We start from the raw sequence: 20,938 nt of genomic DNA, 5'->3' as shown, positions 1-20,938 counted from the left end.
TTTGCATCTAGCAAAAAGGAGAACCTGTTTGGGAACGGCGGGGAATTTGTCAATTCGCCACTAGGTATCTTTGCAGAGTTCCATGCCTTTGCACGAAAAAGAATGAAAGGGCATTGCTTGAGCGACTGAAGAAGCGCGAGCTGGTGCGCGAGCAGAGACTGCGCCAAAGGCAGTTGGCGGGCTTCGGCTCCGAGCGCGAGAAATGGACGCGCAACGGCAGGCGCAGCCGCAGAGTCTGGGTAATGGCTCTGTTGATGCGGTGGTGGCAGCATGTAGCGACGCAGACGCGCCATGGGCGGCGACCGGGGTCGCCTCGTCCGTGCCTTTCGCAGCAGTGACCCTGGCCTCTTCGCAACTCCTGCCACCGCTGATCCTGGCTCCCACATCGCCAGAGGAATACGCACTTCCTCCGGGGTTAACGCAGCCGCAGCACTTGGGCCTGGAACGACTTCCCGCGCCGCAACTGTCACATGTGCTGGGCGAGTGGGCCGCTTTGCCGCTCAATCTGTCAGTAGCGGCCGTGGCCGCAGCCCCGGCCGCTGCCCTAGCTGCTGCCATGACCGCCGTTCATTCGCCCCCAGAGCTGCTACTGCGGCCGCAGCGGCTGGGGGATACACAGGGCCCGTGGGGCCCGTCGCCGCTGCCGCGCCAGGGGCCAAGAGGCGCGGCAGCGGGTCCGTCACCGGGCGCCGCCGGTGCGACTGTGGCTGCCGTTACCGCAGGCCCTCAGAACTACACTGCAGCCGACGCGGCTGCAGCTGGAAACACTCCGAAATTTATGGAGGACCAGGCTCTGATGTGGACGGCGCCGGGCGGCTGGGCTGCAGCCGCAGCCGCAGCCGCAGCTGCAGCACCCGAAGTGTCGAGCGCACTGGCGGCGGGACTGTCGCAACTGGGTGCCGCTCGATGGGGCGTGGCGGCTGCGGCAGCGGCAGGAGCTGTGGCTGCTGCAGGGTGCGGCGACGGCGAAGCAGCCGAGGAAGGGGGGGCGCAGGCCCGCGGCGGGCGTCGTGACAGCAGGCGCAGAGCGCAAGACGCAAGCGTCAGCGGCGGCGGAGGCACAGGCAGAGGTGGAGGCGGCGGCGGCGGCGGCGGCGCAGGCTGCCAGCTGGTTCCTTACCCAGCTGTTAATTTGGCGGCAATGGCATGCGGCATCCCGGCTAGTGGCGGCGCGCCGCCGCTTGCGCCGCCCAGCCTCTCCATTGCCTGCGCAACTTGCAGTGCGCCCTACGTGCGCCACGGCCAGAGAGGGGCCTCCGGCTTCTTCGCCCGCGGCACCGGCGCCTTCACCTGTCACGGCTGCTGTTTGCGCAATAGTTACCAGTGCGGTTTCTACGGCCCGCCTGGGACGCGAAGCCTGGAGGAGGCTGGTGGGCGGGAGTGCGCGGACTGCGGCACGGAATCGACGTCCCAATGGCGGACTTACCGCACGCACGTGGGGTTGTACGTTTGCGTGTCATGCAAGAGCAAGCGACTGGGCGAGGTCCGGCGGTCAGGGGCGAAGGGTCCTGAGGAGAAGGAGGGGTCGGAGACCGGCAGCGGCCGACACAGCAGTCCTCAGCTGGGGCTGCCGACCAGCCGGACAGATGCTGACGGTTCGGAGCAGCTGCCCGCGGCCACGACGCCCACACACAGCATTGATGGCTGCAGCCGTGAACCAGCAGCATCGCCGCGCCTGCTGCAGGTGCCGCTGTCGCCTCTGTCGCTGCCGCTGCCCGGTGATGACAAGCCTGGCGCTTTCCCTGGCGTGGTCACTGGCGTGCTTGCTGATGCGGCTGCCGGTGGCACGCCGCCGCTGGAGGCCGCGGCAGGTAGCACCGGCTCACCCCTAGACGGGCTCGCCGAGCAGCGCCCTGTGTCGCCCGGTGCCGTTCATTGCGCCCACTGCGGCGCATCCCACCAGCGTCGGCCTGGCGCCCCATTTGGCTGCTTCGCGTTTGAGACCGGCGCCTTCACCTGCCACAGCTGCTGCAGAAAGAACAGTGCCGCGCACGGCTTCTACGGCCCGACCGGGACGCAGAGCATGGAGGAGGCGGGGGGGCGGGAGTGTGTCGAGTGCGGCACGGAGCAAACAAGTCGGTGGCACGTGAGCCAGATGCACCCGGGCTCCTACTGCTGCAACGCGTGTGGAATGAGTCAGAAGCGGCTGGATAATGCCGGAGGTGCCCCGGAGCTGCAGTGCGCCGAGCAGGGCGGCAGCGGCAGTGACAAGCAGCAACCGTTGCAGCCACAGCAACAGCACCAGCCGCAACAACCACAACAGCAACAGCGGCAGGTGGTGGCCGGGAGCCGGGACACCGGCAGCCGGTCCGCCGTCTCAATGCAGGAGCCCGCGCACTTGACGCCAGCGGCCGCCGCGCCGCTGGCCCCGCAGGCCGGTGCGGCGCCGACAGCGAGCGAGCAGCAGCTGCGCGCAGCCGAGCAGCAGCCGGATGAGTGCGTGGGCAAGGACCAGGACCGGGAGGCGGACTCGGACTTGGGCCAGGGCCTGTGCGAGCGTGCAGGAGCGATGGCAGGCGGGCCTGCCGCTAGCATGGAAAGCGGCGGCAGTGCTGATGGCTGCGAGGCACTGAACGCGGTGGCTCCTGCAGCAGCGCCTGCAGCTGAAGTTGCAGCAGCTGCCGCATTGGCCGCTACGCATGCGCCGGGCGCCGTTGGTCTGCAGCCGCCGCCGCGGCTGCAGCAGCCTGTGGCTGGTGCCGGCGGGGCAGAGGCTGCGGCGGCGCGCCAGCCAGGGGACACGGCAGCCGCGGGGCAGCCTCAGCCGCAGAGCCGCACGGAGTTAGCTGCAGCTGATACAGGTGCTCATCAGCCGCCCGGCCGCGGTGCGGCGGCTGCGGCGACGGCAACGGCGCTGGTGCCGTTGCTGCCGAGAGTCAAGAGCCTCAAGAGCACACGGCTGGCGGCAGCTGTCCCGCGCGCCCTCGTGGCCAGCAGCAGCAGCAGCAGCAGTCGCTGTGGTGGTGCCCGCCGTGATGGTAGCCCTCCTGGGGCTGGCGATGCGGCGGCGGCAGCGGCGGCAGCGGCGGCAGCGGCGGCAGCGGCAGCAGCGGCGGCAGCGGCGGCAGCGGCGGCAGCGGCGGCAGCGGCGGCGGTGCCTCCGCCACCTCAGCCGCTTCCGGCGCCTCCGCTGCCTCTGCCGCCCCCGCCGCCCCCGCCGCACGCAGGGTCGGGCTCAGAGCCTACCGGGGCTCAAGGTGGGTCGACGTCCCAGCGGCGTTCACAGCGCTTGGCGGGCGCTGCCGGCGGCGCGGCCGCCTCGGCATGCAGCAACGGCGGCCATTGGGAGCCTGGCGACGAAGCGGCATCGCGGCAGGAGCGGCGGCAGCGGAAGGCAGAAGAAGGTGGCATCACTGCTGCGGCTCCTCCTGCTGTTGGTGCGGACGAAGAGGAGCCTGCGACTGCGATGGAGGCCAAGGTTGAGGCCGGTGCGGAAACAGCTAAGCTCGAGTTGCAGGAAAAGCTGCTGGCGGTCCGGGCGGACGGTGACTTCAGGGCTATCGTCGGCGCAGAGGAGCGAGCCGCAGTGGAGGGTGGCGCCGGCGTGAATGTTTCTCCAGCAGTCCAGAAGCAGGGCCCGGCTGGCGGCGGCCCGTCGCCGGTACTCACCTTGGCGCAGGAGCTGGTGACGATGGCGGCACAGGCGGCTGTAGCTGCGGCGTCGGTGGCGGCGGGAGCAGAGGCGGCGGAGGCTGGGCCTGGGGCACAGGCATCGGAGGCGCAGGCGGGACTGCTGCCCTCCGCGACTGCAATGGCGCAAGCGCCGGCCATGGCTGCTGCCGTGCCTGATGCGGGCGTAGCGCTGTTGGGGGAGGCGGAGGCTGTGCCGAATGCAAGCGCGCAGGCGGCTTGTGTTGGGCCTTCCGCAGCAGGCATTGACCCCTCCACCGTGCGTTGCGTCTCCTGCAGCGCGCCCTACGAGCTTGCTACGAGGAAGGGCGGTTTCTTCGCCCACGGCACCGGCGCCTACACGTGCCACCGCTGCTGCCACGGTAACTTGCGCGCCCACGGCTTCTACGGCCCGCTCGGAACGCGGTCGCTGAAGGAGGCGGGCGGGCGGCAGTGCGCCGAGTGCGGCACGGAGGCATCGCCCAAGTGGCGCCCGCACCCGTTGCGACCGGGCGCCTATGCCTGCAGGCCGTGTGAGCCGTCATTACGCACTGAGATGGAAAGGGCTCGGCAGCGGCGGCTGGCTGTTCAGGAAGGGCGGGAGCATGGCAACTTCACAGACGGCATCAGGGATGGCAGCCCCCCGCCGGCTGGGCCACCAGCGCCCAGTCATCCAGCGCACACCGTGGCGTCCGCTACGGGTGGTGCTGGAGTGGCGGCGGCTGCGGCAGCTGTGGTGGCTGCTGCCGACGGTGTCTTGGGCGCCGGTGCCGATGCGGGTGCCGGTGCGGGTGCCGCGCCAGCACCGGTGCCTCAGGCAGGGGCCTCAGACGCCGGGCTCCCACGCGCCGCGGTGTGGCTGTCGGCGCCACCAGTGCGCGCAGCCGCGCGCACCGCGCACCACCGCATACACAAGCAGCTGCAGAAGCCGCAGGCTGCGCCGGCCAAGGCCTCGCGCCTGGATGTGGTGGCGGCGGTGGCGGGTGGCGAGCACGCGGCCGCCGCTGTACAGCAGGCGTGCACCGCTGACAGCGCAGGTCCTGGGGAGGCGCAGGTGGAGGCGGAGGCGGAGGCGGAGGCGGAGGCAGAGGCAGAGGCAGAGGCAGAGGCAGAGGCAGAGGCAGAGGCAGAGGCAGAGGCAGAGGCAGAGGCGGAGGCGGACGCGGAGGCGGTGGCCCTTGGCAGCCCGCAGCTCATGCCGCAGCCGAGCCCGGAAGGCCTCACATGCTCGGAGCCTGGGCTACCGGCTGCCGGCCAGGCAGCGGCGCCGCCGCGGCTGGCAGCGGCAAATACTGGCCGAACTCCCGCCGGCGGTGCGGCCTCAGCAGCGCCGCCCACCACCACTGTGCAGAAGAAATGCGCCACCTGCGACGCGCCCTGGGTGCGCCGCCGGGGCGTGCCATCCGGCTTTTTTGCCCGCGGCACCGGCACCCACGCCTGCCACGGCTGCTGCCTAAAGAACAGACAGTCTCACGGCTTCTACGGGCCGCCCGGGACGCGGAGCCTGGCGGAGGCAGGCGGGCGGGTGTGCGCCGAGTGCGGCACGATGACAGCAGCCCACTGGCACCTGGTCTGCCCCGATGCGGGCACCTACACCTGCGGCCGCTGCCGCTCGAAGACAACGAAAGCAGCACGGGAGCGTGACAGCCCTGAGGGTCCAGGGCCGGCTCAAGAGCCAGGGCCAGCGGAGGACCTGCAAGCAACCCCGGCAGCCGCAGCAGCCACAGCAGCCACAGCAACCGCAGCAGCCACTTCAGCCGCAGCAGCCACAGAAGCTGCAGCAGCCACAGAAGCTGCAGCAGTCACAGATGCTGCAGCAGTCACAGCAGCCACAACAGCCACAGCAGCCACAGCAACCGCAGCAGCCACTTCAGCCGCAGCAGCCACAGAAGCTGCAGCAGCCACAGATGCTGCAGCAGTCACAGCAGTCACAGCAGCCACAACAGCCACAGCAGTCACAGCAGCCGCAGCAGCCCCAGCAGCCACTTCAGCCGCAGCAGCCACTGAAGCTGCAGCAGCCGCAGCAGCCGCAGCAGCCACAGCAGCCACAGCTGCCACAGCAGCCACAGCTGCCACAGCCGCCGAAGCAGCCATAGCCGAGGCGGCGCCAGCGCAAGAGGCAGCAGGAACGGAAGCTTTCGGTAATGTGCAGCAGCCATCGGTCTCATGCATCACCTGTGGTGCCCCGAAAAAGTGCCGGTCCAAAGGCCCGTCCGGCTTCTTCGCGCGCGGCACCGGCGCCTTCACCTGCCACGGCTGCTGCTTGCGCAACCTCCACTCCCACGGCTTCTACGGCCCGACCGGGACGCGGAGCATGGAGGAGGCGGGCGGCCGCGAGTGCGCCGACTGCGGGTCGAACACACCACGTCATTGGCGGTGGCATCCCACACAGTTGTCTCTCTACGTCTGTAGGGCGTGCGTGGGCAAGTGCAGCAAGCACAAGGCGAAGCTGTCAGTGCCGGGTGAGCCGGTCCATGCTGAGGAGGAGGGGCAGGAAGAGGAGGGGCAGCAGGTGGGGAAGGAGGGACAACAGCAGGAGGCGGAGGGGCAGGAAGAGGCGCAGGGGCAGGAGGGGGAGGAGCGGCAGCAGGAGGAGGAGGAGCAGGCAGAGCTGCGGCGTCTGGCAGATGAGCCACAGCGAGCACAGGCTGTAGAGGCGGAGCGGCACACGGACGAGCTTCAGGCGCTGGCTCCCGAGCCGCAACGGCACTCATGGTCGCAGCTTCGGCAGGCTCAACCTGGACAGCAGCTGGCGGAGCGGCCGGCGGAGCCTCGGCAAGGGCCAGTAGCCTCCGCTGCCCGCGTGCACCGCACCGCCCCAGGCGGCCTGCAGCATACCGCCGTGTCGGGTGCTGAAGCAGCAGCTGCTGCTGTTCCTGCTGCTGTGGCGGCGGCGGCGGCGGCAGCAGTAGCTGCTGACGCGCCGGCGTTGCGGTCTGTCGCTGGCATGGTAGGAGGAGCTGCGTGTGCGGGGGCAGTGTCAGCGAGGGTTGGGGTGAGCGTGGGCCTCTTGGAGCGGCTGCCAGCACCGGGCGGCACGGCCGCTGCCGGACTTGCTGGCGGCCGCTCAGCTGCCAGAGGCAAGGCCGCCACTACCACCGGTGCTTGCGAGTGGTTGCCTGTGGTGCCGCCGCCTTGCGAGCAGCTGCCGCTTGCGCTGGACCAGTCGGCTGGAGGCGCTGGCAATCAAGGCGAGGCGGCGGCAGCGCCGGTGGCTGCCGCCTCAGCCACGTCACCGGCAGCGGGGCCGCAAGGGTTTGTAATCTCGACCGCAGCGGCCGCCTTCGCGCCAGCTACGGCCGCTGCAGGTGGCCCGGCACAACCAGCAGTAACACCAGCAGCAGTAGCAGATGCGACTGTACCCGCCAGTCTGGAAGAGCCCGGCGTGCAGGTCCCAGCAGTAGCAGCAGCAGTGGCAGTAGCAGTCGCAGTGGCAGTAGCAGCCTCAGCCTCGGCCTCAGCTGGCGGGGTCGCGGCGGACAGCGGGGCTCAGCGAGCTGAGGAAGTTGAGGGCTGTGCGGGGCAGCTGGAGGCGGGCTCGCTGCACGGCGCTGCCGAAGATGTGCATGCACTGTCGCCGCCGTGGTCAACAGAGCCGGACGCGCAGCCACCACCGTCATTTGAACCCGCGGTGCCCGCGGCAGCGACAGCGGCGGCGGAGGCGCATGCGCGGCTTGCGCTAGTGCAGGAACAGGAGGTGGTGCAGGGGGGTGCTGAGAAGGTGCAAGCACGGCGAGCCGAGCCTGTTACGGTCGAGCCTGTTGCAGCCGGGCCTGCTGCTGGCGCGGGGATCGAGTTGGGGGATGCAGCCCAGGCGCCGGCGACCCGCACAGCACCAACTGGAAAGACCGCGGCAGCACAGCTGCTGCAGCCGTCACCGGCAACGCAGCTACCTGCACCTGCAGCGCCAACACCAGCAGCGGCGAAGGCGCCGGCAGAGGTGGTGCCGGAGCCGGACTTGGCCATTGGGCCGCAGGTGGCGTCCGCTGTTGTGGTGGCGGGGGAGGCTGGAGTAGAGGCGCAGACGCAGACGCCAGAAGCGGCGGGGGCCGGCCCAACCCATCTTTTGCCCCCGCCAGGGGACGAGCAAGCTGGAGGAGCAGTGACGGTAGCGGCAGCAACCGCAGACGTCGCTGAGACCGCGGCGGCAGCTCAGTCAAGGAACGACGACCGGCCACAGGAGCCAGTCGGCAGCTCGCACAAGCGGCGCCGCCTGGACGTCTCAACCAGCGGCTGGGCAGCTGTGCCTGGCAGCAGTGCTGGCAACGCAATGGCAGCGGCTGCCACGGCGTCATTCGCTGCCTCTGTCGCTGACGCTGCCGTTGTGAGGGAGCTGACTAGCGCTGCCCCAGGCACGTTGGCAACGGCGCATCCGGACGCAGGCGCGATGCTAGCAGCGTCATGCAGGGCACAGACGGAGGCGCACACACTGCGGGCTCCTGTGCCCGGATCGGGCGTTGCCTCAGGCTCGCTGACGGCCGCGGAGCAGCTCGGGCTGGCGGAGGCTCTGCTGGCCACAGCACGGGTGGGACAGCCGGTGGTGACATCGCTAATGCGCGCAGCACTGTCGCCTGCATCCGCGGCAGCGCGCGCGTCCACGAGCTTGCCAGTAGTAGCGCCGGGAGGCTCCGTGCCCGGTGCTGACGGTGCGATGAATGTTGCAGCCAGGGCTGTAGCAGCACCCCCAGCTCCTCCAGCGCCTCTAGCACTTGCTGTACCTCCAGTACCTGAAGCACTTCCGGAAATGGCGGCAGCGCAGCGAGCGGAGGCCGAGGCCGAAGCCGCAGCCGCGCCCGCTGCTACTACCTCCACAGCCGCACTCAGCGGCTCCGCAGCTGCGCCCGCCAGCGGCCCTGCCAACGACACCAGCGGCATCCGCTGCATAACCTGCGCCCAACCCTACTGCCAGCTGCTCGATTCCCCAGGTTTCTTTGCCCACGGCACCGGCGCCTACACCTGCCACGGCTGCTGCATAAGCAATCTCACCTCCCACGGCTTCTACGGCCCGCCCGGGACCCGGAGCCTGCAGGAAGCCGGCGGCCGCGAGTGCGCCGAGTGCGGCACGGAGCCCGAAGGGCCGGACTGCGCCTGCTGGTACCTGGTCCAGCCCCCAGACCTATCCTGCCGCAGCCAGTACCGCTGCCACGGCTGCCATGTGGCGACGACCCGCAGTAGCGCGGCGAAGGCGGCGGCAAAGCAGGCCACGCCGCCGCCGCCACCTGTGTCACAGTTGCGTCAGCCGCCGCCGCTGGCTGTGGTGGTTCCCGCTGTCGAGCTTGTGCACTCCAGCCGCGAGCCGCTGGGCGGTACCGCGGTGACGCCGTTGTCATACGTGCCTGCTGCGGCTGCGGTGGCTTCAGCCCAAATGCCGACATCGGCCGCCACGGATGCGTTTGCAGCAATGCCTGCCGCTCAAGCCGACGCCGCGGCGGCGCTGGCGCCTCCGCTACCTGCGCCGCAGCCAGGCGCTGCGCTCCCTTCACTTCAGTCATTGCCATCTCCAGTGGGGGCAGCGCCGATCGCAGCAGCGCCCACAGCGCAGGCGGCGCCGCGGACCGCACCAGAGCTAACGCTGGGAACCATCCGTTGCGGCAACTGTGCGGCGCCTCTGTCGCAAGATGCCCGCGGCCGCTCTGGCTTCTTCGCCCGTGGCACCGGCGCCTTCACCTGCCACCGTTGCTGCCTGAAAAACATTGCCGCGAACGGCTTCTACGGCCCGCCCGGGACACGGAGCCTGGAGGAGGCGGGCGGCCGCGAGTGCGCCGAGTGCGGCGCGGTTCAGTCAGGGAAATGGTATTCGGTTCGTCTGGACCAGGCGTCGACGGTAACCAACGCGTACCATTGCGGCGCGTGCTACCGGAAGACCCGGAAGCGGGCGGGGTCCGGACCAGAGCAGCAAAAGCGGCAGCAGCAGGCGGAGGCCGCCGATGGCGGCGATGGTGAGGCCAACGAGGGTGGAGAGGAGGGGGAGGATGCAGATGCAGCTGTGCAGGCGGACAGGCGTGCAAAGCGGCCCCGGCAACAGCAGCAGCAGCAGCAGCAGCACGAAGACGTGGCGGCGGCGGCGGCGGCCGAGCCGGCGCCTATGCGGGGCGTCCCGGCGTTGTTCACTGCGTGCGTGGATGCGTCTGCGCAGGTGCGGGGTGCTTCCATTGGTCACACCGAGGCCAGGCGTGCGGCGCCGCTCTGCTGGCGGCTGCCAACGCATGTCTGCGCATGGTATCTTATACCGCAGCGTCAACCATGTATCATTCAACACTAAACGCATTGCCGCCCTTTCCCAGTAGGTTTGAGATAAACTGACTGAGCACGGTGTTCTCTTGCGCTCACCGTGCAGGCAATTATTGCGCACGTCGCGACCGCACTGGGCAACGCAGGGGGCGGCGGCATCGCGCCGACTGGTTCGCGGCGGCCTGTCTCTAAGGAGCAGGTGGCCGCACATATGACGACGTGGCTGCTGGTGCGTACTGGCGCTCTGCCTTAGATACATCTGAACATGTGCAGCCGGGGTTTTGTAGAAGTCAGTCGCTTCTGAGACGGGCAGGCCCACACGCCACTCACGGCACTCCCTTTCGCGTTGTGATTTTAGATCCGGCACGCACGTAAGGCGGTTGCACAAACGTTATCTCGCGCTCACGCGCCGACTGTTGCAGGCGCACGTGTGCCGGCGGCCGCTGGCGCTGATGCTGGGGCCGGCCGCGGAGGCGCTGGGCTTCGACAGGGAGGAGCCGCCGCCGGGGCTGACGGCGGAGGAGCAGGTGCGTGCTAATCCATGCACGTGCTCAGCTGACCTGTAGACCGCTGCTGGGCATACGTTGCTTTCCTCCTTTCTCAGGCCATTGTGCACGCTGACGGCCGTCCACCCTTCATTGCCCTGCGCGAAGGCGGAGTGGGAGAGCGCGCGCAGTCGCGTGTGCAGGCGCTTCCAGAATGCAGCGGAGCAGGCGATGGCGGCAGCGGAACGCTATGGCAGCAGCGCAGCTGCGGATGCGCCTGGTGCTGGCGGCGCGGCGGACAGCGGCAAAGGCGCGGAAAGCTTTCGCTCTGCAACATATGTGGCAAGCAAGGCATTTGCGTCGGAGCTTGTGCCATGGTTGTTGACCCAGACGCAGGTGCACAATCCGCCAGCTGTGGGACCCGGCTCCGCCAGTGCTGCAACGGGTGCGCAGTCTCCCGCTGACGTGCTGGCGGCGGCGCTGCAGCCGCTGCTGCTGCGGCCTGTGTGCGAGGGGCTGTGGTGGGCATTGGCCGAGGGGGCGTTGAAGCGGAGACCAGGTAGAGAAAGGCAAGGCTGATGTGGAGGTGGGATTGCGTAGCCCACGGCGCAGGCAGGCCCACGTAAACCGAGACCCAGACCCGGCGTGGCCCGGGGTCGCAGGAGTTCCGCCAGGATTCTGTTGCCTAGGCGCGTGATGTATGAGAATGGTATTTCTTTGCTTGCGACGGTTAGTTCAAGTTGCCGTGGCTGAGTGGCCAAGGCCCAGATGGGTGACATTGTACAGCACTGCCGCGTGTCCTGTGTCCGGAGCTTCGGGCATTGCGTGCAGCCAGGCTTTGGCTATTGGTGTGCGTGTGGTCGGATTTGATATCCCCATAACTGTGTGCACCGGTGTGGGAATGTCCTGGTGTTAGGCTGTACAATTGAACGTGTGTAGGGGGGCTGGCTCGGAAACGGGGGAAAGCAGGGGGGTGGACCTCGTATGGGCTGTTAGCTCCACAGAATGCATTCATTCACACGGTGGCAGCTAGGCACGAGGCCACAGCTAGGGCAGATTGGTAAGTGTGTAGCAAAGAAGCTCCGCTTTCGCCATCACAGTCATGTGTTGAAAAGAAAACAACAAAACGAAGTCATGTGTCTGTGTAGGACTTGTGTAGGAGGGTCCAGGAGACCAGGACCCTGCGTTTGTGTAGGCCCGCATGGGGCCAGCGAGCGGTCCCAGAGTTGGGCGGTATTGCTTTGGCCAGTCGTCGCTTATAGCCTTTTGATAGATCCGTGGAATCGTGGATACGTCGCATGTGGGTATACCTTCGCATCCCCATGCCTCATACATGGCCCATGCCCCAGCGCATTCAAGAAGGGTGACCGATGGCTGCGCCGTGCAAAGCAGTTAGATGAGATGAGCGTGACAGCTGCTGGAGTGCTAGACATGTGTAATGATTTACACCCCTGATTGGGTCATGCCAGCAGAGCCAAATATTGCCTCATGCCCACCATACGGATTTGCGAACCAGCGAAAGGCAGCGCTAAATGTTCACTGAGCCCAAAGTGACCGCCCCCCCCAATCCTGTACACAGGGGTAATTCACACCAGCCAGCACGCTCATTTGTTCATGAACCCCGTCACAATCGTCATTTCACCGGTGCTGGAAGTCTCTGCCGCCTGTCAGCTCAGTTTCGTCCTATGGATGCGGATTACAATTGAAGGGACAACCCGACCTATGCGTCTACCCCTAATCCCCTAGGTAAGTTGTTGCGCGGCCGCTCGGCCGCGGCAAGACGTCCAGCCGCCCTCCCTCATATGCCGCCTGCCTAATAGCTGCCTATTGGCCTTCACGCACGCAACGCCGGTACGTTTGCCTAGCTATACGCATTCCCCTCTTGTTCGCAGCATCACCAGGTCGTTGCACCGCCAGGCACACGGGGCATCCGCAGCCGCGGCTGCCGCAGCCCGCCTCCTGCCAGGAAGCCTCCTCCCGCACCCGCACCGCATTCCCGAGCACTGCCTCCCACCCATACCGCCGCGCTGCTGCCTCTCCGCCGCGGCTGCCTCCTGCCCCTCCCCTAGGCCCGTGACCCCGTGCTGCTCGCCGCCGGCCACTCTTGCGCCGCCGCTCAGCCGCTACAGCCGCAGGTGCCCTATCGCTGCAGCGCCGCCGGCTCTCAATCGTCCACCACCAGCACCACCTCGCCGCGTTCCAGGGTGCGGATGTCGCGCTCAATCTCTGCCAGCTCGCGCTCCATCGCCTCCTTGCGCCCCTTCTTCACAGCACTGTCCACACTCAACGACAGGCCCTGCGGAGGAAACGAGACGAGGAATGGGAACGAGTGAGGAGGGCGGGCACCAGCGGAACCAGGCAGCGGAAGGGTCTGGAGCTTGGCTTGGCTACCCTACCGCGCTCCAATGTGCTGAGGTTCGTGTGCCCTACCGACCAAGCGAGCCGCCAACAAGCCCGACCGCACATGACCCAGCGTGCACACATGCCGGTACATCACGTGTGACCAGACACGCGGTATCTGCAGATTTTGATCTCTTTCTGTGTGGCCGCGGCATGTCCGCTGCCCGGCCCCAGCCCACCCATACAGCCCCTGCCCACGACTCTCCTGCCGACAACCTGCGCCTCCTCCTCCTCCTCCTCCCCCTCACCTGGTATGCCGTGTTGACGCTGCCCCACTTGGCCTTGAGGTGCCGCACCAGCTGCTGGCGGTCCTCAGGTGACAACTGGCTCACGTGCGCGTTGGCCTCCTGGGGGCGGGAGTGGGAGGGCCCGGCAACGTCAGCAGCAAGCAGATGCCGTACGCCACAACAACAGTCACTGCAGCCCTGCACGGCGGAAGCGCCGCTGGCCCGCCTTCCTGTCCAGCTGCAGTGTTCCAAGCGCGGTGTCAGCCAGACCCCGCGCACCAAGGCCTTAGTTCTGCCTGTGACCCGCTGACCCGCCCTTCCCCGTATCCCCTTCGCCTCTTTACCGCACTCATCCCCCAGCCCCTGCACGCACCGGCGCTTCCCGCATGCGCAGGTACTGCGTGAAGTGCTCCTTCTCCTTGGCAACCCGGTCCTTGTTGCGCTTCAGGTACATTGGCACTTTCCCGTAGTCAGGCTTCTGCGTCCACTGGAACTCAGGCTGCGGCACCTTGCCAGGCTTGGCCAGAATCACATCCACCGCATTTGCCGTGATGAAGTTCTTGTTGCTGGTGAGGCCCATAGTGGGCTTCTCCTCTTTGGCCGGCACCGGTGGCCGGATCTTTTGCTTGGGGTTGCTGGGCGGGCCGGCTGCGAGCGGGGAGCGCAGGGGCGGGGTCACGGCACCGTGACACGGCTGGACCAGCTTTCCCCAAGCTTCCTCGCTGCATTTGCCCGCGCCCTGCCGAGAGGCAGGCCTTTTTAACTTACGAGATGGTAGCTTGGGCTCCTTCTCGTGTGCGTGGAGGAACGCCGGCCCGTTCGCTCCATCTGGTCGCCCCATGGTCGCGTGCGGTTGAACCTTGTTTTGTCCAAAGTCAAACTGGGCAGGATGCGTCTTGCCTCCAAACTACGCGCACGAAAGCAGTATTGGGCGACAACCCTCAGCGACAAGCACATACAGTTGCTGCGGCAGCCTCTTCTTTTCTCTTGTCAGCCTTCTTCATGCACCAGCTTGCATACGCAGGTAATTCGTCGCCCTCGCGCTTCAGTGCCACCCGCTCGCCCGCACCTTCGAGGTGTGCATCGCAGGCCGCTGGGGCACCTCCTGCGGCTGAGGAATCAGTGCATACACAGACTCCTCCTGCATCCTTCCTGCCTCTCTTTAACAGCCGGCTAAGTAGTGGAAACCCAGGTCAGCGCAGTTTGGGGTTGCCTATGTAGAAGAGCCTCGGCCGATGGTGTAATCAAGTTGATAGAGCGTGCGTGTAAGGTACTGAGGCAAGAATAAGTTTGCTAGGCAGTGACAGTGGTCGCTGTTTTACCTTCATGGCATCACTGACCGACCTTAGAGCCGGCTTGCCTGGGCGCACAGTGATCGTAACCGATCATTAATCTAATCTATGAACTCACAGTAATTGCTTTTGACTTCAATAATGCATCTCTCAAGCTGTTGCTGACCCATCCAAGGCATCCCAGCACCCCCTTGGCGCGTCAGCTCTGCAACCTTGTACCGCAGCATAGGCTGCACAAGCCATTGGAGGCCGCGGCGGTTGCAAGGCTGCTTTAAGGGCGGGGGCGCTTCGTGTCTTCGTGCGCCACAACTTGCGGGGTTCCCACTTCGCCGTGTGTCATGGTCAGGGGACTCCCCGCCGTCACATGGGCACGGAGCTATCGGCACCTCAGGTTACAAACCCGCTCATCTGCCGACCATGCAAGCTTCGTGGTACAGTCTAGGCGGCTGGCCGCCCTTGTTTCAGGGCCGGGCCTGCGCCCGCAACCAATCGCACTATGCGGGTCTGGACTGTTGTCCCGTCCCGGATCCGACGGCAACTACGGCACCAGTGCCAGCTGCACTCATGTCTTGGGAAAGTGACGGAACACTAGTAGTCTGCTCACTTTGTCTCTGCATCCCCCCGTGTGCACCTGCCCCGAAAAAACAATCCCATGCACCGGGCCCTGCCCAAGTCTCCCGAAAACATCCGAACAGGCAACTGCTTCAGAAAGCGACACACTCGATCACCTCTGCCCATGCCCTATTGCATACGACCTGCTAATAGTAGCTCCATCTAGCGCGCTGGGCGGCAAGCTTTTCTCTGCACTCCCTGTCATCTAACCTACAATACTGCTCCCGAGCACTGTCCGCCGGGCCGCGCACCATTCCTACGAGGGACACGCACAAACACCTGCCCCCGCCCACCGTTCGAGCTCTCACTGCTTCTCCCGGAAAAGCCGCAGCACCGCTCGCCTCATGTCGGGCCGTGACGCAAACGCGCCGCGCACCGCGAACGACGTCGTGCTACCGCTGTGATTCTCCACGCCCCGCGCCACCATGCACATGTGCGCCGCGTCACACACCACCATCACACCGCCTGCACAGCCCGCGTCCTCCGCGCCCCCCGCCAACCCAGACCCCTGCTGCTCTTGCTGCTGCTGTTGTTGTGCCGGCTGCTGCTGCCGTTGCCGCAGCAGGGCCTCCACCGCGTCTGCCACCTGGTGCGTGATGCGCTCCTGCACCTGCAGCCGCTGCGTGTACGTGGACACCACCTGCTCCACCGCACTGCGCGGCAGCGGCTGCGGGCCAGAGCAGGACACGGGCCCAGACGCCGCCTCTGACGAAGCATCGAGTGACGATGACGATGCTGACGAGTCGTCCGCAATGTATGCGATCAGTAGCTCACCGTAGAAAGGGAGCATGTGGTGCTCGCACTGCGACGAGAAGGGCAGCCGCAGCGTGACCACGCCGCGCAGTGGCCCCGAGCCCGCCTGCGGGCCCGATGCTGTCCGTGACGAGCAGCCCGAACCCTCCAGATCCTGCTCCTGCTCGGCGTGTGCTGACGCAAGCTCGCCGGCGCAACAACACCGCGAGCAGCCCGCTGGCCGCGCGCTCGCGGCGCCAACGTTCGCGCCAGAGCCAGCCGCTGCCTCCAGCCCATACCCCGCCGTCGCCGCCGCGCTTGCACTTGCACCCGCGCTCACGCTCATGCTAGCGCCCAGCACCGCCGGCTGCTGCGTGTAGCCCGAGGTGGACGCCAGCAGCGACATCACGTACCGCCGCGCCGAGCCCGCCAGCCCCGGCCGGGTGGGGTTCTCCCCCAGCTCGGCAATCAGCTGCTGCATGGCGCCCTCCATTTCGTCGCAGGCGCACGGCGCCTCCAGCACCAGGTCATCGCTGTCGCCGTCCGTGTCCTTCTCACTGGGGTCGGGCGTGCCTGGCGCCGCCACACCAACGTCCGTGTGGTGCCCGTGCCCGTGGCCGTGGTGCCCGTGGCCGTGGGGTCCGTGGCCATGGCCGTGGTGGAGCCTGCAGCCGGTGCCGTTGCAGGCCGGCGCCGAGGTGGCGGCTGCGGACGCTGCGGCGAGTGCAGGGGCCGAGGCGGCAATAGTGCAGGCGGCCGCGGAGGGGCGGCCGTAGCGCGGGCAGAGGTCCAGGTTGTGCACGGCCGCGGGCGCCAGGCCCTCCAGGTCGAGCAGAGACAGCAGCTCCTGTCGGGGGGTGGGGGGCTTTGCATCGTTAGGGTTGAGACATGAGAGGCAGGCAACACGGGGGCAGTGGCATGGTGGTGCAGCACGGCTGCTTGGCAAGGTCAGGAGATGCGCGCTGCGAGACCCCAGCTGTCGCCCTAGCAGTGCGGGCGCGTCTATGCGTATCTTCCGGGACCGCCTGACGCCAGCTTCACCTGCACCCCAGCCCCGCCCCCGCCCCGCTGCTTCCCCCTAGCCCATGCCCCCATGGCACCGCCACCCAGCCCCGGCGCCCTGCCGCGCGCACCTCGAGGTGCGAGGAGCCCTTTGTGGCAAATACGCCCGACACGCAGGCGCTGGTGCGCTGCTCCGGCGCCGCGGCGTTGCTGAGGTGGCGTGCCTGTAGTACCACAGCTATCCCGTAGCACTCCAGGCTCTGCTGCAGCGCGTGCGCCACCTCCGCCGCCAGCCGCTCCTGCGTCTGCAGCCGCTTCGCATACTGCTTAGTGAGGCGCGCGAGCTTGCTCAGCCCCAGCACCACGCCGTTCTTCGGGCGGTACGCCACGTGGCAGCGCCCGTGGAAGGGCAGGAGGGTCTCCTCGCTGGTGGACGCGAAGTCAATATCGCGCACCAGCACAACGCCCTCGTCGCCATCATGCACGATGGGCTCGTGGAACAGCGCGGTGCCAAGGGTGCTGCGCGCGGTGGAAAAGGAGCGCGAAGGCAGAAAGGGAGCGACCGCGTCAGCGACTCGCCGGGCTGGCAATTGGCACCCGCGCCCAGCGCCAGCCCTGCCCGCCGAGCATTCTATAGCGCTTCAGTCATGCCGCGCTGCAGATACAACCGTTCGTGGCATCGCCCTCGCATCAGATAGGCGCGAATGCCGCCGGCGCGCACCTGGATGTGTCCTGGTGGTAGCCCTGGGTACAGTCCAGCAGCGCCTTTGCCACTCTCTGTTACAATTTAGCAGCAAAACGTATTACGACGCGCCTTTGTGGGTGCAGGCTCAGACAGCCGGCGCTCCGCTCCATCAACACAAGGGGCGTGACACAGGCCGCACCTTGGGTGTGTCGCGCAGTCCCTCGCGCTCAAGATCTTCCCCTAGACCATGAATTAACACGCGGACCGCCTGCTCCATCCGCGCAACCTTGTCTTTGTCTCTACACGGTGCCATATCTCTTCGTCTGTATACAGTAGTCTTGATGGAAATTACAGCTTATAAACGGAAGCTACAAGTGCATTGTGCTAGTTTATAAGTCCAGAGAGAGGCCGGCAAGAGAAAAGTCGTTTGAGCGATTACTGTTTTTAGCGCGGAATCGGGCGGCAGCAATTCAACCTGTGATTGCAAGCACGTCACAGTGTCACAAACTCGCAAATAGCACAGCTTATTCAGCGCGATGCTTGAAAACAACGTGCGTCGCCGACCAGTGGGTCCGCCGAGTTTAGGCTCTGAACTAGTGTGGCGGCGACTGCGTGGGCCTGAATTTTGCATGCAAAGTTCTTTGCGCGCCTGCGAGCGGCAAGGAGGATGCGGCAGCCAAAGGTGGACCTGGAAGCTGCTGCCTTGCTCTCGGTTCGGCGCAAGGCTGTTGTAACGCAAATGCCTTCATGTTTATGCAGCTCCAAAACAAGGTTTGGTTGCAGGGCTCACGCCTTGGCGAGCTGGACCGCTGCGGCGTGGGGGCGTGGCGCGGCCGGCCCAACAGCCACGGCTCGTTTGCGCGCGGTGGCTAAGAGCACCGCGACGCCCGCACCCGCCACGTCCATTTCGTCTTCCACACCACACGAAGCGCCACAGCTTGCAGCTGGCTCAGGGCCGCCGTCGCCCGCGGCTTCAGGGCCGGCGCTGCCGCACGACCTGCTGCTGTCGGACGTTCGGGTGGTGCTAGTGGCCCCAAAGCACGAAGCCAACATCGGCGCTGTGGCTCGCGCCGCCGCCAACTTCGAGTGAGTCAGTCCTCGCAGCCACATCCCAACCGCATGGCGCTGCCGTTGGTGCGATGGCTTGGGCAGGCAGGCAGGCAGGCAGAAGTCAGGGTGCCACACCCGGTGACACGGCGCTGCCACGGCTGCATACGGCAGTACGGCACTTCTCCCGCGCTCGCCCCAGCCGGTCATGCCATGACATGCGCCCGCATCCCGGCAAATCGCAGGTGCCTGAACCTGTACATCGTGGCGCCGCGCTGCGACGGCGCTGCCGCCGGCTGGACCGGCGAGGCGCGCAAGGTGGCGTGCGGCGACTCAGTGCTGGACAGGGCAGTGGTGGTGAGCAGGCGGAGCAGGGCCGGGGTCAAAGCGGAATGGGGCTGGACGCGGCATGGCCGGCAGGCTGACATGGCCCCCTTCCCTCTCCCTCGCCAGGTGGACACACTGGAACAGGCGCTGGCGGACACCAGCAGCAGCATCGGCTTCACGAGACGCACGGGGGCGGCGCGCCGCACGCACGCCTCGCTGGGCCACCTGCTCGCTGAGTTCCCCTTTGCACTGCCGCTGCAGCCGCCGCCGGTGGCGGTGCCGACGTCAGCTGCAGCGGCGGGGCCCTGCGCGACGGCGCTGGTGTTTGGGCGGGAGGAGAGCGGCCTGACGGAGGCTGAACTGCGGCTGTGCAGGTGGGTCTGGTTGTGGTTGTGAGTGTGTCTAATGTGCAGTCCCGTTGAGGGATGCGGCCAAGATGCCGCCTGCTGCAACATTACAAACCCCCCGCCCCGTCATCCCTCCGCGCTGCACCCGGCACATGCTGCAGCTACGCCAGCGCCATCCCCACGGGCCGCGTGCAGCCGTCCATGAACCTGTCGCACGCGGTGGCGGCGGTGCTAGCGGAGCTCTTCAGCCGCCGCTGCGGGCTGCTGGCCGTGGCGTCGGCGGTGGCGGTGGACGAGGCGGCGGCGGCGGTGGACGCGGCCGGTATTGGTGGCGGCGGGGGTGGCAGCGGGAGTGGGGGTGCCAGCGAGGGTGGGAGCGGAAGTGGCACCAGGCCGCTGCTGCGAATGCCGGTGGGCGGCAGCGCGGCTGAGGATGCGCGGGTGTCCACGTCCTTGCCGCCTGGGGCGACGGCGGCGGCTGCGATCGCGGCAGCAGGGTTGGTGGGCGGGAGGCACGGCGGCGGCGGCAGCGTAGTGCCTGCAGAAGGGGCAGGAGAAGGGGCAGGGGCAGGCGTTGGGGCGCCGGACGCGGGGATGCTGCCGGCGAGCGCGCAGGAGGTGGAGCTGCTTCTGCGCAAGGTGGCGGCGATTGCGGAGGCGGTGGGCATGAGCGGCGCGGAGAGCAAGGGCGGTGGCAACAACGGTGCGTGGCCGCGCGGGCCGTGGCGTGCTGATGCTGTAGGCACCGCGCGTGTATGCGTGTGTGCGGTCCGGAGCCGCAAGTGCGTGCGTGTGCCGCGGGGCTGTATGGCTGCCCTGCTTTTGGCGCATCCATTCCCATCTGGCAGTCCTCGTTAAACCGTATCGCACGTCTGAAACACTTGCGGCTCCTGCCGATTCCGCCCATCCTCTGCGTGCAGGCAACCATGGTCGGCGGCGGTTGCCGCTTGGGCACTTGCGCGCGGTGGTGTCCCGCGCGCGTGTGAACGCGGCGGAGAGCCGCTCGCTGCATGGACTGGCTTCGGGCGTGTTGCAACGGCTGGAGCCCGGACACCCGCTAGAGGCGCGCAAGGCGCAGCGCAAGCAGGAGCAGCAGAAGGAGCCACAGGCGCCGGGAGGGAGGCAGGAGCAGCAGCCACAGGAGGGGAGGCGGGAACAGGAAGGGGAGACGGCAGGGAAGCAGGAGTAGGTGATCTGCGAGCGTCGTAGGAGGAAGCTGGTTTGGGCATGCGGAGGAGGATGCTGGCAGGACATGTGGCTGAAGTCTGCAAGTGCTTCGGCCGTTTGGCGTAGGTCGAGCATCATGATAGGTCGCTGGTTTATAGGGCAAGAGCCACTGCGGTTGTTTACGGCTTGTATGTGTAATGGCTAATACGGTAAAAGCGCATAGCCATTTCAGTGCCCTCCACGAGTGAGACATGCCCCCACGGTAGTAGGGCCATTCGTTGCTCTCGCCAACGCCGCGATCCCACACGCCGAAGCAATGTGTTGAGTTTGCGCCTAGGACAGACGACTACTCAGGAAGGTGTAGCTCGACGGAGCTATTGGGGCTTGCGCGGAGACAGGATCAACCCACCTAGCTCCTATGTCAACGGACCTAGGCCGGATGGCTGGGGAGGACAGGCTCAGCCTGATGTCCACCAGACTCCACCACATACACACGGTACGGCACACACGCACCCCATCACCCGCCATCGCCAATCCAGCCACTGCCAGCAATCCTGCCGCCCTGCTTGGGCGGCCTGCTCAACGCAGCTGGTCATGAGGCGGCGCACGCGGTGATGAGGCGGATGTTTGCCGCAGCGTTCAGGTTGCGGTTCCTGTATCACAGGGGTCAACAGGGACACGGATGCTACGGTGTAGCTGTGTCATCCTCAAACCCCTGCCCGCCCAAACCTGCCCCTGCCCCTGCCCAAACCTGCCCCTGCCCAAACCTGCACCA

At 67.0% G+C, this 20,938-nt stretch overlaps 4 protein-coding genes across 4 annotated transcripts; 2 read left to right on the top strand and 2 right to left on the bottom strand.

Annotated features, from left to right (window-relative positions):
• Positions 1-102: 102 nt before the first annotated feature.
• CHLRE_09g393991v5 (uncharacterized protein) lies at positions 103-11,758 on the top strand. The gene is made up of 5 exons (XM_043065702.1): positions 103-954; positions 1,222-9,745; positions 9,947-10,069; positions 10,263-10,367; positions 10,494-11,758. Exons 1-5 carry the CDS (start codon positions 203-205, stop codon positions 10,902-10,904), a joined length of 9,915 nt encoding a protein of 3,304 aa, XP_042921219.1. The 5' UTR covers positions 103-202; the 3' UTR covers positions 10,905-11,758.
• A 1-nt stretch (position 11,759) lies between these two features.
• On the bottom strand, positions 11,760-14,342 carry CHLRE_09g393954v5 (uncharacterized protein). The gene is made up of 5 exons (XM_001694623.2): positions 14,022-14,342; positions 13,721-13,859; positions 13,326-13,600; positions 12,974-13,072; positions 11,760-12,621 (listed from the first exon to the last, which is right to left on the bottom strand). The coding sequence occupies exons 1-5, from the start codon at positions 14,097-14,099 to the stop codon at positions 12,490-12,492; spliced, it is 723 nt and encodes a 240-aa protein (XP_001694675.1). The 5' UTR covers positions 14,100-14,342; the 3' UTR covers positions 11,760-12,489.
• Positions 14,343-14,624: 282 nt separating this feature from the next.
• On the bottom strand, positions 14,625-17,682 carry CHLRE_09g393913v5 (uncharacterized protein). The gene is made up of 4 exons (XM_043065698.1): positions 17,475-17,682; positions 17,312-17,367; positions 16,722-17,109; positions 14,625-16,435 (listed from the first exon to the last, which is right to left on the bottom strand). Exons 1-4 carry the CDS (start codon positions 17,586-17,588, stop codon positions 15,161-15,163), a joined length of 1,833 nt encoding a protein of 610 aa, XP_042921218.1. The 5' UTR covers positions 17,589-17,682; the 3' UTR covers positions 14,625-15,160.
• Positions 17,683-17,792: 110 nt separating this feature from the next.
• On the top strand, positions 17,793-20,578 carry CHLRE_09g393876v5 (uncharacterized protein). The gene is made up of 6 exons (XM_043065696.1): positions 17,793-17,957; positions 18,035-18,361; positions 18,568-18,679; positions 18,776-19,023; positions 19,158-19,699; positions 19,917-20,578. The coding sequence occupies exons 1-6, from the start codon at positions 17,905-17,907 to the stop codon at positions 20,183-20,185; spliced, it is 1,551 nt and encodes a 516-aa protein (XP_042921217.1). The 5' UTR covers positions 17,793-17,904; the 3' UTR covers positions 20,186-20,578.
• The last annotated feature ends 360 nt before the right edge of the window (positions 20,579-20,938 follow it).

Source organism: Chlamydomonas reinhardtii, chromosome 9 (assembly GCF_000002595.2).
Source record: "Chlamydomonas reinhardtii strain CC-503 cw92 mt+ chromosome 9, whole genome shotgun sequence".
NCBI lineage: Eukaryota > Viridiplantae > Chlorophyta > Chlorophyceae > Chlamydomonadales > Chlamydomonadaceae > Chlamydomonas > Chlamydomonas reinhardtii.
The sequence above is the reverse complement of the archived record's forward strand: the minus strand, read 5'-3'. Positions and strand labels throughout refer to the sequence as shown.

What these genes read in the sequence shown, in the direction of transcription:
- CHLRE_09g393913v5 (XM_043065698.1), bottom strand. Translation starts at nt 17,588, where the DNA reads ATGGCACCGTGTAGAGACAAAGACAAGGTTGCGCGGATGGAGCAGGCG. An exon ending in GACTGCGCGACACACCCAAG is followed by an intron (nt 17,368 to 17,474) that starts GTGCGGCCTGTG and finishes AAATTGTAACAG; the next exon opens with AGAGTGGCAAAGGCGCTGCT. An exon ending in TACCACCAGGACACATCCAG is followed by an intron (nt 17,110 to 17,311) that starts GTGCGCGCCGGC and finishes CACCGCGCGCAG; the next exon opens with CACCCTTGGCACCGCGCTGT.
- CHLRE_09g393954v5 (XM_001694623.2), bottom strand. Translation starts at nt 14,099, where the DNA reads ATGCAGGAGGAGTCTGTGTATGCACTGATTCCTCAGCCGCAGGAGGTG. An exon ending in TGCGCATGCGGGAAGCGCCG is followed by an intron (nt 13,073 to 13,325) that starts GTGCGTGCAGGG and finishes TCCCGCCCCCAG; the next exon opens with GAGGCCAACGCGCACGTGAG. An exon ending in GCGTCAACACGGCATACCAG is followed by an intron (nt 12,622 to 12,973) that starts GTGAGGGGGAGG and finishes TTTCCTCCGCAG; the next exon opens with GGCCTGTCGTTGAGTGTGGA.
- CHLRE_09g393876v5 (XM_043065696.1), top strand. Translation starts at nt 17,905, where the DNA reads ATGCAAAGTTCTTTGCGCGCCTGCGAGCGGCAAGGAGGATGCGGCAGC. An exon ending in GGAGGATGCGGCAGCCAAAG is followed by an intron (nt 17,958 to 18,034) that starts GTGGACCTGGAA and finishes ATGTTTATGCAG; the next exon opens with CTCCAAAACAAGGTTTGGTT. An exon ending in CAAGGGCGGTGGCAACAACG is followed by an intron (nt 19,700 to 19,916) that starts GTGCGTGGCCGC and finishes CTCTGCGTGCAG; the next exon opens with GCAACCATGGTCGGCGGCGG.
- CHLRE_09g393991v5 (XM_043065702.1), top strand. Translation starts at nt 203, where the DNA reads ATGGACGCGCAACGGCAGGCGCAGCCGCAGAGTCTGGGTAATGGCTCT. An exon ending in GGAGCTGTGGCTGCTGCAGG is followed by an intron (nt 955 to 1,221) that starts GTGCGGCGACGG and finishes CGCAACTTGCAG; the next exon opens with TGCGCCCTACGTGCGCCACG. An exon ending in ATATGACGACGTGGCTGCTG is followed by an intron (nt 10,070 to 10,262) that starts GTGCGTACTGGC and finishes CGACTGTTGCAG; the next exon opens with GCGCACGTGTGCCGGCGGCC.